At 47.1% G+C, this 13,011-nt stretch overlaps 1 protein-coding gene across 1 annotated transcript in view; it reads left to right on the forward strand.

The window, feature by feature from the left end:
- The first annotated feature begins 365 nt into the window (after nt 1-365).
- Nucleotides 366-13,011, forward strand: part of LOC137631206 (mucin-2-like) — an 84,839-nt gene continuing 72,193 nt past the window's right edge. Inside the window, exons 1-2 of the mRNA XM_068362953.1 lie at nt 366-657; nt 813-881. Of these exons, the coding sequence (XP_068219054.1) occupies nt 570-657; nt 813-881 (157 nt within the window). The 5' untranslated portion in view covers nt 366-569. The remainder of the gene's footprint in view (nt 658-812; nt 882-13,011) is intronic.

Below are 13,011 nucleotides of genomic sequence, written 5' to 3' on the forward strand. Positions count from 1 at the left end.
TGCGGCGCGCCTTTTCTACACTTGAGCGCAGAAACATTTAATGACAAATGACTGGAATGTTGAGGACAATTCCGCCCTTTTTATGAATGAAATATTAGCCCACAGAATGTATCACTGCGTTAAAAATAGTATGTAACAATTACAGCCATTGCTTTTCAACAATGCAATTAAAACAAATTACCTTTCCAATAAATACTCCAATTTAGTTCACACACAGGTCATTAATTTTGAAATAGATTTGATACATTAAAACTGTATCACAACAACTTTTCAACTAGGAAATAATGTGCTTAGATTTTCATAAAAGAACCATCGTCTCTGCTTATGTCATTTGTGCTTAAGTCAAATACGTACAACAACAAAGCCAAACAAACTTAATTTGTGATGATATCTGCGGTATTGATTTAATACAATACTATTAGAATAACATATTTAAAATCATACTTCTTATATGCCAACTAATATATTAAATTAACTTTTATGAAACCTGTGTTTGTTTGTTGCTGTACGCATTCGACATTTGGCCTGAATGTCCGTGACGTCACGATAACTAGTGAGAAAAAGTGAAGATGGCTGCCTTGGATGACAGCCTTACACATTTTGAAGGACAAAAATGGTCCTTATGGGCCGAAAGGCTCGGCATGAATAGTCCCACAAGTAAGTGTGATAATTTAGATTAAATGTGAACTAAGTTTAATAGGGCGCTGGGGCCTATGACCCCTAAAATTTGACACAGAAAGTGAAGGATCGCACGTGAAATCTGCGAAAGAAAATAATGTCGTCCTAATTTTCAATGTTATTATTCCTTTTAGGTGACTCGGAAGATGACGAGAACAACAAATCCAGAAGAGAATCCACCACGACTCGACTTAAAAAAGAAGGTGAGTGTGACAGCTGTTTTATGGTCGGGAATAAGGAAAAAAAAGGGGGGAGAGGCTCTGTTCTATCGTAAACAATATCCCCAACAAAAGCCAACGACAACAACATTTCAATAAACAACAACAACAACAACGCATTGTTGTTTACTTCCGCTGTTGTTGTATTTCCCTCCTATTTTGCACAAGCAATTATATCATGAGGTTTTAGGTGTAGTTAACGGGTTTAATGAATGGATTAGCGGTATTGATATAGGCTAGGCTATGCTAGGTGGGGAGGACTGTAGGCATATTGAACATACCTTAGGACACTCCTTAAATTTTGAAATGTGATTAGGCCCACACTTTCTGGGGAGTGTGAGAACAGGGGATTTTATAATTTACCCTTGCTCTTAAGATGTGTAATGAATTAGAATTTTAGGTTAGGTTAGGTAGGGTATGGTTAGCCTACCGTAGGCTAGGCCATAAAGGTTACTTGTCACTAACTCAAGTTAATTACAGTATTGTGTTCAAACCTACATCCTATGATAGTGTATGTAGTCTTGGCAAGTGTTGGTTACTGAAATGTTAATTTGTAATTATATGTCAATCTAGCCTAGGTGAAGTAAATTACCTACATTTAGGCTAAAATTCATCGTCTTTCGTGTTATTTCGGTCAAAGGCTGTCCTAGACTGCACTTTAGACAGCTATCTTGACATAACATGGCCTAGTCTTGCTAATGTCATAGCGAGTCAACATTGGGGTGTAATACTACTATTTCTCGGGGTTGTTATTCTACCGAGGATTTATGACATGATGTTAAATGTTAGTGTAGTCTCCTAGATAAAATATCACAGCAGCCTGGGTGATGTTTACGCATATGAGTATTCCAGGTAAGGCAATCTATTTTGGCTGGTAGATAAAATCAAACTTTTCCCCAATTGGAATTGGTAGGTTTGTGCAATGAAGGAAAGATGATTTTGTGGTACAGTACTACTGAAATTCTTATGAAAATTGTGTAAACTGTTGACAGGCATAAGCCAAATTCCTTGCACAGAGGTTGTGTCCCAGTACAAATTTCTGTAGCTTATTTTCATAGTAAGAACCAGTTGGCGAAGCTGATAATTATTACAAGTTTTTTTTTTTTTTTGTGAAACTATATTCAAACCCCGGAAGCCCTTCCTGGCCTCAGTGGGTATTCTGAGCGCATATATTGGAATGTAACTGTTGCATAATCCATTCTATCGATCCGTGATGTAACAGATAATGGTTAGTTAATTAAGATTTGCAACTTTTTCTCTATTTGTGAATGATTTTGTAACCCTGCAAATTTTCACCCACCTGATGGTTGCTCCTACCTATATGGAGTTAAAGGTAATACTCGTGTCAAAAGTTGTGTGATTCAAGATATCCAAAGCAATGCCTTGACTTGCAGGTTTTTGATCTTTCTCCTTCCCGGAAGAGCTTCCCCTTTCTCCCCAAGTTCTTTTCCAATTCCCCCCCAAGATCTTTCCCATTTCCCCCCAAGGTTTTTCCCCCTTTCAGCAAGTTTTTCCCCCCAAGGTTTTTCCCCATTCCCTCCAAGGTTTTTCCCCTTTCAGCAAGTTCTTTCCCCTTTCCCCCCAAGTTTTTTTCCCATTCCCCCCCAAGGTTTTTCCCCCTTTCAGCAAGTTTTTCCCCCCAAGGTTTTTCCCCATTCCCTCCAAGGTTTTTCCCCTTTCAGCAAGTTCTTTCCCCTTTCCCCCCAAGTTTTTTTCCCATTCCCCCCAAGGTTTTTTCCCATTCCCCCCAAGGTTTTCCCCATTCCCCCCAAGGTTTTTCCCTTTTCCCCCCAAAGGTGTTTCCCGTTTCCCCCAAGATTTTTTCCCTTTCCCCCCAAGATTTTTTCCCTTTCCCCCCCAAGATTTTTTTCCTTTCCCCCAAAAAGTTTTTTCCTTTCCCCCCAAGATTTTTCCCCTTTCCCCCCCAAGATTTTTTCCCTTTCCCCCCCAAGATTTTTTCCCTTTCCCCCCAAGATTTTTCCCCTTTCCCCCCCAAGAGTTTTCCCCTTTCCCCCCCAAGAGTTTTCCCCTTTCCCCCCCCAAGATTTTTTCCCTTTCCCCCCAAGATTTTTCCCCTTTCCCCCCCAAGATTTTTTCCCTTTCCCCCCAAGATTTTTCCCCTTTCCCCCCCAAGATTTTTTCCCTTTCCCCCCAAGATTTTTCCCCTTTCCCCCCCAAGATTTTTTCCCTTTCCCCCCAAGATTTTTCCCCTTTCCCCCCCAAGATTTTTCCCCTTTCCCCCCCAAGATTTTTTCCCTTTCCCCCCAAGATTTTTCCCCTTTCCCCTCCAAGTTCTTTCTCCCAAGGTCTTTCCCCCCCCCTCCTGCCTTCCTGGTTCTTTCCCCTGGTCTTTTCCCCTCCCTGGTTCTTACCCCCCCTCCCCTGGTTCTTCCCCCCCTCCCCCTGGTTCTTCCCCCCCTCCCCCTGGTTCTTCCCCCCCTCCCCCTGGTTCTTCCCCCCCTCCCCCTGGTTCTTCCCCCCCTCCCCCTGGTTCTTCCCCCCCTTCCCCTGGTTCTTCCCCTCTCCCCTGGTTCTTCCCTCCTCCCCGGTTCCTCCCCCCCCTCCCCGGTTCTTCCCCCCTCCCCTGTTCTTTCTCCCTCTCCGGTTCCTCCCCCCTCCCCGGTTCTTCCTCCCTCTTCGGTTATTCCTCCCTCCCCTGTTCTTTCTCCCTCTCCGGTTCTTTCTCCCTCCGCTGTTTTTTCCCCCCTCTCCAGTTCTTTCTCCTTTCAAAATTTGCCCCCAGATCTTGTCCCCTTCCCATTCTCCCAGGTCTTGTCCTCCTCTCCCAGGTTTCGTCTCCTGGGAGTGTCCTCCTCTCCCAGGACTTGTCCTCCTCTCCCAGGTTTTGTCCTCCTCTCCCAGGTTGTCTCCCCCTTCACCTCAACTTAGTCAGGTAGGAATGGATATTAGGGTTTGGGAGGAAGCAGCCCTGTAAGTATGACTGCTATTCTTGTTTTTAATCAAGGTGAGGAGAGTCCGGGAGTGGCAAAGCTCACTCTCTGGTATGTTGGACCCTGTACCTTAGGCTAGGTTTTGAGGTAACCATATTAGTAGCACTGCAATACCTATTGGCATTGTGGTATACAGTACATGAAACCCAAGATAAGCAGTCAAAAAGATTTAAGGTTCTTTTGTCAAGAAATTATTTTACACATTAATTGGTGTACATGTATTTAGGCATTCCACATGACATAGTTACAGTACTCTACAAATTTATTTTTATTTAATGTTAGTTACAAAGAGGCTAATTATATAGCCATTTCTATTTGTTCTTATGCCTATACAAACCTATCATGATTTAAACAAGGGAACATGTCTTTAGCAGAGCTGGAGTAGACATCGAATTTGTTAACATGGTACAGTAGTAATGACAGGTGACGAATGCAGGTTAGAAGCCCCGCCCCTCCACTTGTCGGAAGCTTGTCACTTCTGTTTACAGCCTCAATGAGTATGGACGTATAGTTGCGCCTCTACCAATTTTTTTTTTTTTTTTTTTTTTTTTTTTTTTATATATATATAACATACAGGTAGTGAACGCTGGTTGTTGCTTCTGACCATGGATGTAATGCAAGAAATTCATACAGCTAGGAAAGGGAGATGTTGCAACCAGTTTGTTCAAACTGGCTGCAAACTCTCATTCTCTTTGTGCATCTTATATTTAGGGCGTGATTGTTCACAGTCATCCCCATGTGTCAAGTGTTGGTCGAGGTCGTTGCCTTCTGTGTAGTGGCATGTGTATGCCTTGGAGAGGAAGAGAATTATGCCTGCTCTCGTATTGTCTTGATAACGTCTCATTGAGTGCGTCTGGTATTGCCACTCGTGCGTATATGTCCCTGACTTGGTCCCTGGGCATTATCCATCACAAACAAGCAGCCCTCAGAGCTATGTTGGTGTGCTTTTTTGGTTCTAGTAACATGTGGGTCTCCTGAGTGTTTGCCGCTCTTTTCCCATTGCCACGCAGACTGTCACCGTCTAATTTGACCTAAGGAAGGCTTGTACCTCCTTATGTCTTTCAGGTAGGCAGGACCTTTGTGACTATGTTGATGCAGCTGTGAAAAGTATTGTGGGTGTGTCCCCACTGTCAGTGACTCTAGTGAAATCACCAAAGGCCAAAAAGAATTGTAAATGCTCATTCTGTGATGCTAATGCTGGTTAGACAAGCTCGAGCACTTGAGGGTGTCTCACCTAAAGTTGGGTGTAATTAGTCTCTGGGCTGAAAGTGCGTGTTGCCTTGGTGCTGTGTGTTATCCCGTGTGTCACCCTCGGCCCGGTCATCCCTGTACCTGGCTCCACAACCCTTGCGCTTGGGGTCCGGAACCTGTAACCCCCGGTCCACCGGTGCTTGTGACCCCACCTGTGTTAGTGTTGCTGGCCCCTGGGAGTGGGCCTACCCTTTCTCACGTGACAGCATTCCCCAGTGCTGTGGTTCCGGTTTTAGTAGCCTCTGTGGTTTCTCCACTTAGGGAGCATCATTGACATGGTCGCTCAGACCTGAACTCCTCTGCATATAGAGCCTAAGATGAGGGTTTGAAAGAGGAAAAGTGCACATGCTTCCTCCTCCGACTCCTCTTTCTTGTTCTTTTCTTCGATTTCTGACTGAACCTGATGCTGCTTTAGAATTTGACTCTTATAAGATGAGAAAGAGGTTGAAGAAATCCAGAAAGACCAGTCTTAGTCATAAGAATGTTCCTTATGATGCCACCTCTTTGTGGGGGGGCGGAGGGACAGGGTGAGGGGACGACACCTAAATGTCAGAGCCACGGCCCCATGTTTCATCCCTCATGGACAGTTTATGGGGCCCTGGGCCATGTTCCTGTATCATGGCCTTGTGCCACAGCTATGGTAACCAGGCGGGACAGTATGTATTTCCCCATACACTTTCTGTTCCCTGGACTCTTCGTACCTGGATGATCGATTCTTGCTCCTCCCCTAAGTTGTAATACTTTGATAAGAGCAAGTTGAGAAGGCATCAGCCCAAGAGTTGGGGGTGGAGGTATCTCATGGCTGTAACTCCATCCCAATTAGCAGAGAGAAGAGTAAGAGCTATTTCTTCTTTTTTTACTGTGATCGGTTCCAGGGATTTCTCCCCTGCTATTGTTGGCTTTCCTGAGCCTTCTGTAACTTCTCATTACGTTGTTGTTTCTGCCCTTGAGGCAGAGAAATCGTTCGTGGAGGGAACGAATTGCTGGAGCAAGCTGCCACACCCTCTACCCCGGCTGGGTATGAGGATGCTCAGGGGTTGTCACTTAGACACTGCATCGTGGACCAGGGTCGATAATAGAAGATAATCCTGATTCAGAATGTTCCTTTGTTCACATCCTTACACTCATTCGTGAGTTTAACAGTTTGAGGGAGGCAATTTTTGCTCTGGCTTTTGGGGAGATTCTCTGTCGTTAATTTGGACTTCGGTGCCCGTCACTGGTCGAGATCATCCCTGGATCTTCCCTGGTGAGAAAGGGTGGACGTTGAAACTGGTTCATGAGTAAACCGGCTGTAGATCCACATATCTCGGCACTTCTAGTAGGGGACATGATTATTTGCAATCATCCCTTTGAGCTGAGTGCAGGACGTGGCCGCTTGTGCAGTGGCAGATGTATGTACTAGAGAGGAAGCCTTTTCCGGTGTCTTGTTTTGCCAATGTCCGCACTGAAGAAGGCTTTTCCTTATTCCATATCTAAAGTGGGTGTTTCTGTTACTGCCCCCCCTCCCCCCTTGTTCAATCCCTGTGGAGTATGTGCCAGAAGCAAGGAGCCCTTGGTTCTGCATCTGTGGGCTTTTCAGGTTCTGGTAGTTTGTGGGGTTCCCCCAAATATTCATCGCACTCTATCTGAGTTTGGAGGCTGTTCGCCTGTTTTTGTATAGACAGCAGACAATGAGTATCACCTAGGAAGAATTAGGCTTCCTTAGGTCTTTCAGGTAGGCCCTCCATGACTTTATTGAGGGAGCTGTGGTAGCTAAAGCTACCTAGCCTTCGGTATCTCCAGTGACTGATGCCAGTGGTGGGAAGTGTGTTGATGCTGTAGTGACCATAGTGGTATCCCCTGTGGTCCCCCCCAACCAAACCAAAAGGACTGTTAAGTGACAATCTGTGCCAGTGGAGAAGGCTCTATCGCCGATAGATGTGAAGCCTGAGATTGGTTGTCAGTCAGTCAGTCGGGGCTGAAAGACCATGTTACCCTGTTCTACCCTGACCCAGTCAACTCTGTGTTAACCACCAATTCCCTTTTGTCTGGGCTTGTTCCCAACATACTTGTGAACCTGCTTGTTGCCATGTTGTAGGCCGCTGAAAGTGTGCCTATCGTCTCCCCTGTTACAGTGTTCCCCAGTGTTAGGGATCCCGTTGGTGCAACCTCTGTAGTTCCCCCTCTTCAGAGAGCTTTGTTCTCGTCGCTCAGACCTAGACTCCTCTGCTTGTAGAACCTGGGGTAAGAGTCTGGGAGATAAAGAAATGTTCATGTTTTTCATCCTCATCCATTTCTTCCTCTCACTCCAATTCTTATTCTTCTTCTAAGATGAAGAAGATATAGAAGAGGAAGAGGTTGAAGTCCAAGAAGGCCAGCTATAGATATAAGGAAAAGGCTCCTCATGAAGTATTTTTTTTTTTTTTTTTTTTTTTAAACTCCCCCCCAAAGGGCCGCTGCTCGGGGTTCCCTGGTTACTCCAGTAGCCAGGCAGTACTGGAATGTATACTCCTATACACTTTCTGTTCCCTAGTTAATGGAGGAACTTTGTTTCCCTCAGTGTTAGCTGGACTTCTGCTCCTCCTTCATCTAGTGATTCTTAAAACAGGTTGAGAGGATGGCACCACTCGAGGGTGTTATTGGTCCATTGTGTGCAATGGAAGACCAAGAGTTGAGGGTGGAGGCCATGTCTGTCCCCACAGCCCAATCCGCAGAGGAAAGAGTATGTGCTACTCCTTCCCTCTCTGCTATGATCAGTGTTGGGGAGTCTTCCCCTGCTGTTGCTGGCCTTCCTGTGCCCTCTTCGGCTCTAGATTCCTTTTTTGGTACTGTCTTTGTGGCGGAATTGTTGTACTTGTGGGGGAAGGTAAAAGAAACCCCGTAGCATCCGGCCACCCCGTCTACCTGCTTGGGATTTGGCCAACCCTAGAACACCAGACCTTGTACTGGTACCAACCGAGGCAAACAATGCCAAATAAGAGTGTTCCCTTGTAGACATCCTCGCACTCGTCTGTGAGTGCAGCAGAGGGGGAATCAACTTTGGCTCCAACTTCAGTGAGAACCTGGTCATTGATCGGCACTTTGGTGCCCCTCTAGGGTCGAGGCCATCCTTGTGGAATCCTTGGTTGGATCTGGTTGATTTGACCCTAGATCAAGTTTATGATCATATCTGTGGATCTGAGAACTCTCGAGTCCAGCCGGTCAATAAGGATCTTGCCCTCCTCTCCTCGTGAGGTCGAGAAGGTTTTATGCACCAGTGCATGCTGTGTCCTCTGCAAGGTTACCCGTCTGTGTGAACAGCAACAGGGAGGGGTTGAACTCTCCTTGGAGACTCAATAAGGAAGGTACTGTATGTCTTACTTGACCTCTTGAGTCAGTAGCCATAGAATTGTCTACCATGGCTGTTTCCTGGCTTGACCAGTGGTTAGGAGCAGCAACATATTTCTTGAAATCAATGGGGTCATCAACCCTGGAGTCTTTGAAGTACTGTAAAAGTCTCATGCTATTGGATGGTAAGGCAGGGAGTTTCCATACACACCAGTCAACAAACCAGTGAGTTCTGAAGAGAAGGGATGCCTTGGTTTCCCATTTCTCGAAATGAAGTTAGCCCAGAGGTAGTCTGTTGATTCAAAATTCTTTGGTGTGGACGGCATCGTGTCTCCTCCTGGTGAGGCGAAAGTAGACAGCGGTGGATAAACGGAGAACTTCGTTGCAGTTCCCTGATCCAGCGCAGTTTGAAGGGAACTGCGGCCAAGCCGGCGGGATTGGATGTAAGGAAGGGCCCGCACCTGTTCTTAGACACCGAAAGGATACTGTGCATTTGCAGCCTTTTCGAGCCCTCCAACCTGGTTCCTTCTGGAAGGGTGACTGTAAGGAGAGGGGAGGGAAAGGGAAACGCTACCAAGAGTAGGGGGATACCTATATCGTCATTGGGCAACCTGGCAGACACAGGGTCGAACTGTGGGTAGTGAGTGTCCTTCGTGACAGTTATCTACTACCCTTTAGGACTGTCTGCTCTCCTGGGCTCCAGCGCTCTCCTGTACGCCTGCGCACCAGCGTTCTCTGGCTCGCCAGCACTCGCCTGCTTGCCTGTGCACCAGCAGTCTCCAGCGCTCTCGAGCTCACAAGCGCTCACCAACGCACCAACATTCTCCTGCCATCTTGTGCAAGGATCAAAAGGAACTGAAGGGTAAATTTTTGATAGGTCACCATCGTCCTATTCCCCTCCCTGCAAACGCATTACAACATGCCCGCCGGGTAAAGAGGGAAGATGCTTCACAGAAGGGTTCAAGACCCCGAAGATTCCATCTTCGAAGGCGAACCCACCGCATCGACCATTGGTCGAGACTCCTCACAGTGAACCTTTGGTCCCTTTCTCTAAAGGAGCTTTTTCTGACAGTGCCTCCATCAGCAAACACGATCTGGACGTTGCGAACTGCCAGTCATCAGCTCGCCGACCGCCGTTCACTTGTCCGCCGAGCGCCGATTGCTAGCTCATGTTTCACCAGTGAGAAATCATCTACCAGTTGATTGCTAGATCACTGTTTGCTGATCTCCAGGTTGCCAATTGCTAGCTCATCTTTCTCTGATCATTGACCTCCATTCTCTCCGATTGCTTGCATGCCGATCGCCGATTGCTAGTTGATAACCAGTCATCGACTTGCTGATAACTAGCTCGCCAATTGCCAGATCGCCGATTACTAGCTCGTCTTTCTTCGATCATCAACCTCAGTCTCGCTGATCGCTGACCCCTAGTTCTCTAATAGCCAGTTGTCAACTTGCTGATCTCTAGCTCGCTGATCGCTAGTCCTCGATAATCAGCTGTTGCTAGCTTACCATTCGCTAATGCTCCGATCGCCCTTCACCGATCATTAGCTCAACACTCAGATCATCAAACCTTTCTCTAAACATACGGTTCTTGATCATCAGCTTTCTAAGCTTCCTTTTAGAGCTCCGAGCTCTGATTGTCAATGGCTCGCCGATCACCAACTGACGATCATTAAACCACTCTGCTGTTTTTCAGGGTGTTCCAAGCCAATTGCCAACTCATTGATCGCCAGCCTTCCTTGGCTGACTGACCAGACAGCCTTTGTCTGCTTGTCAGTTACTATCTTGGGTCACAAAGCGGTGATTCGCTGATCATCAGCAGTTTGCCGTTCACTCAGACTCTAGTCAACCTCTGCCCGTTGTTCCCTAGATCTGAAGGAAAACAACGCACTTGCTACTCGCCGTTCGCCATCACACCGATCCACTAAAGCAATTGGCAGGTGATCGACAACCCCCATCAGCGGCTTGTTGACGGGTGAGTACTCGCAAGTACTCTCCAACCGCACAGTAGCCACGATACCCAGGCCTTGGCCATTGGTTAATGTTCACCAGAACGATGCTGTTCTTAGGAGTAGCATCAACCCTGTCGGGGCGCATGGTAAGGTCAAGTGTTACCTTACCCACTTCTATTAGTTAAAGGAGTTCTCTCCCAGGGAAGAATCCTTACACAGGGTATCGCGTCCCATCATTTCCTCCACGAGTCGAGACCCCATCGTCAACAAACTCCTACGCGAAAGGATCTGCAAGGAGCTGTCTCTTTGGGCCGATGTGCACGCCATATTGGAGAAGTTGGTACAAGGGGTAAGACCACAGGTCTTCACGTGCACGCTGGACCTAAAGGACGCGTACCGTCCATCTTTAAGGAAGTATCAGAGATTCAGTCTCGACAACAAGAAATACCAGTTCAGAGCACTGTGCTTCAGTCTTTCCACAGCTCCCATCTTGGGCTCACAGGATCGGCATCGGTCTCCTCCGTTTTTAGGGACGACTGACTGATCCTAGCAGACTTGGTGATAACCTTGAGTCAGCACCGAAACTTCTGAAGTTTTTTTACCAAGATCTGGTGATCATGGTATACCTTGGGAAGTCTTCCCTACTTCCCTTTCAGAAGAGTGGTATATATGAGAATGATTCTGATACCAATCTCCAAGTAGCTTCTCTTCAAAGACAGGATAACGAGACTTAGAAAGGTCACAAGACCCTTTTTCAAGACGATAAGAACTCCCATCCCAGAGTGGTTTTGTCGTCTCGGGCACCTATCATCCTTGGCCTGTCTAGCTTCCAATGGCCACCTCAGGATTCGTTCTCTCCAGTGGCGGCTTGAGTCCGACTGGAATCAGGCCTTCGATTCCTCGGACATTCTAATCCCCATGGGACCAGAGGATTGGACGGATGTCAAGGGATGAGTGGCAGTCAAAAATCTACGGAGGGTTTAACCTTCTCCCCCCCCCCCCCGCCCAAGGACTTGATGGTGTGCTTACACACATTAAAAGAAGGGAGGAGGTACCCTCGTGCTTCACCACACGACCTCAGGCCTCTCGACAGAGTCTGAAAGTACCCTCACTTAAATCTCTTAAGAGATGAAGGCTAACTTTCTGGTCCTTCAACAGCCTCATGAATTCCTGACGGGCCTCTCAGTGGTTTGATGAGTGACAACACCACATAGTGGCTCACATCAACAAGCAAGAAGGAACTTGCTCGCAGTCTCTTCCCATCTAATAGTTTAATACTAAGATGGGCCGAACTCCGCTCGGTACTGCTATCAGCCCGCTTCATTCCAGACTAGAGGAATGCGCTCGCCGACAATCCAAGTACAGCATCTCAGAGAAGGTGTACCAAATGGTCTTTGGATCACTTTGTAGCCTACAAAGTTCTGACTTTTTTGGGGTTCTCCAACTGTCGATGTGTTCACATCGCCCCTGAACCTGAGGCTTCCACTGATCCCGAGTCCTAGACCCCAAGGATCTCTGGCAAGAGGCATGCCAACAACGCTGGGTACAACGACGACGTTTATGTCTCGTCCCCGTTTTGTCTTGTGAGAAGGGTACTCGCTAAGACTAGAACATTGGTCAGCCTCTGGAGGTCTCTCATAGCGATTATGCGGAATGGTTTCCGAACCTTCTGCAGCTCCTTACGAAGCCTCCAATAGAACCCTCTCCACGTCACAGACAACCACACTTCAACATCTACCTCAAGCTATAGCTTCGCTATGATTGCACGCCTGGAGACTACCCAGCACCTCCTCTCTCAGAGAGAGGTTTTTCGCAACAAGCTGCGAAGAGGTTGTCTGGATATCTGCGGAATTCCCCAGTATCAGTCTTCCAGGTAAAGTAGGAAGTCTTCTGTGGTTGCTGTCATGGGAAAGCGTAGCTCTCCACTCAATACCTCTATTTCAGCAATAGCAGAATCCTCAAGTATTTGTGGAAGAAAAAGACCCCCTCCTTTTCAGTTTTGGCAGGTAAAAACGATCATTTAACCTTGAGCCTTGCCTTTAAACTGAAAGGAAGGGACATTCCCTCATCGCTCCTCCCTTCGACCCACTTCACCAGGCAACAAATTTTCACCTGGTTTAGAAGACAGTGTTCCTACACACTTTGACAGCGGCCAAATGGGTCAAGGAACTTCACAGTCTCTCATTCAACATCGCCCATTCAATGAGAAGGGTGAAAGGCAATGTTTAGTTTCGTCCTAGAGTTTGTTGCCAAGACACAGTCTCAAGAGGTGACGGATTCTAGATCCGACCCCTTCCAGACAACAAGTCTCCACTCGGTAACTGACGATCCAGATCTTCTGTTACTGTACCCGGGGAGAGGTTTGAGGCTCTACCTCAAGAGAATGGCAACAGCCCACCCGGGTGCCTTCTCTTGTCGTCAGCACTGGGAGAGACAAGAGGAGGATCACCAAAACCTCATCTCTGGTGGATTCACAGAGTCATCAATTACGCTCCGAGTCCAGATCCCCTTCCAACACGTTGACCCACGATGTCAGGGGCATAGCTATGCCCCTGACCCTTCAAAGCAGATTACTCTGTGACGCAGGTTCTACAAGCAAGGGTGTAAACACTTGGCGATTTTCACAACCCTTTTCCTGCAAGACGTGACCCACAG

The sequence above is a fragment of the Palaemon carinicauda genome, chromosome 39, assembly GCF_036898095.1.
Source record: "Palaemon carinicauda isolate YSFRI2023 chromosome 39, ASM3689809v2, whole genome shotgun sequence".
Lineage (NCBI taxonomy): Eukaryota > Metazoa > Arthropoda > Malacostraca > Decapoda > Palaemonidae > Palaemon > Palaemon carinicauda.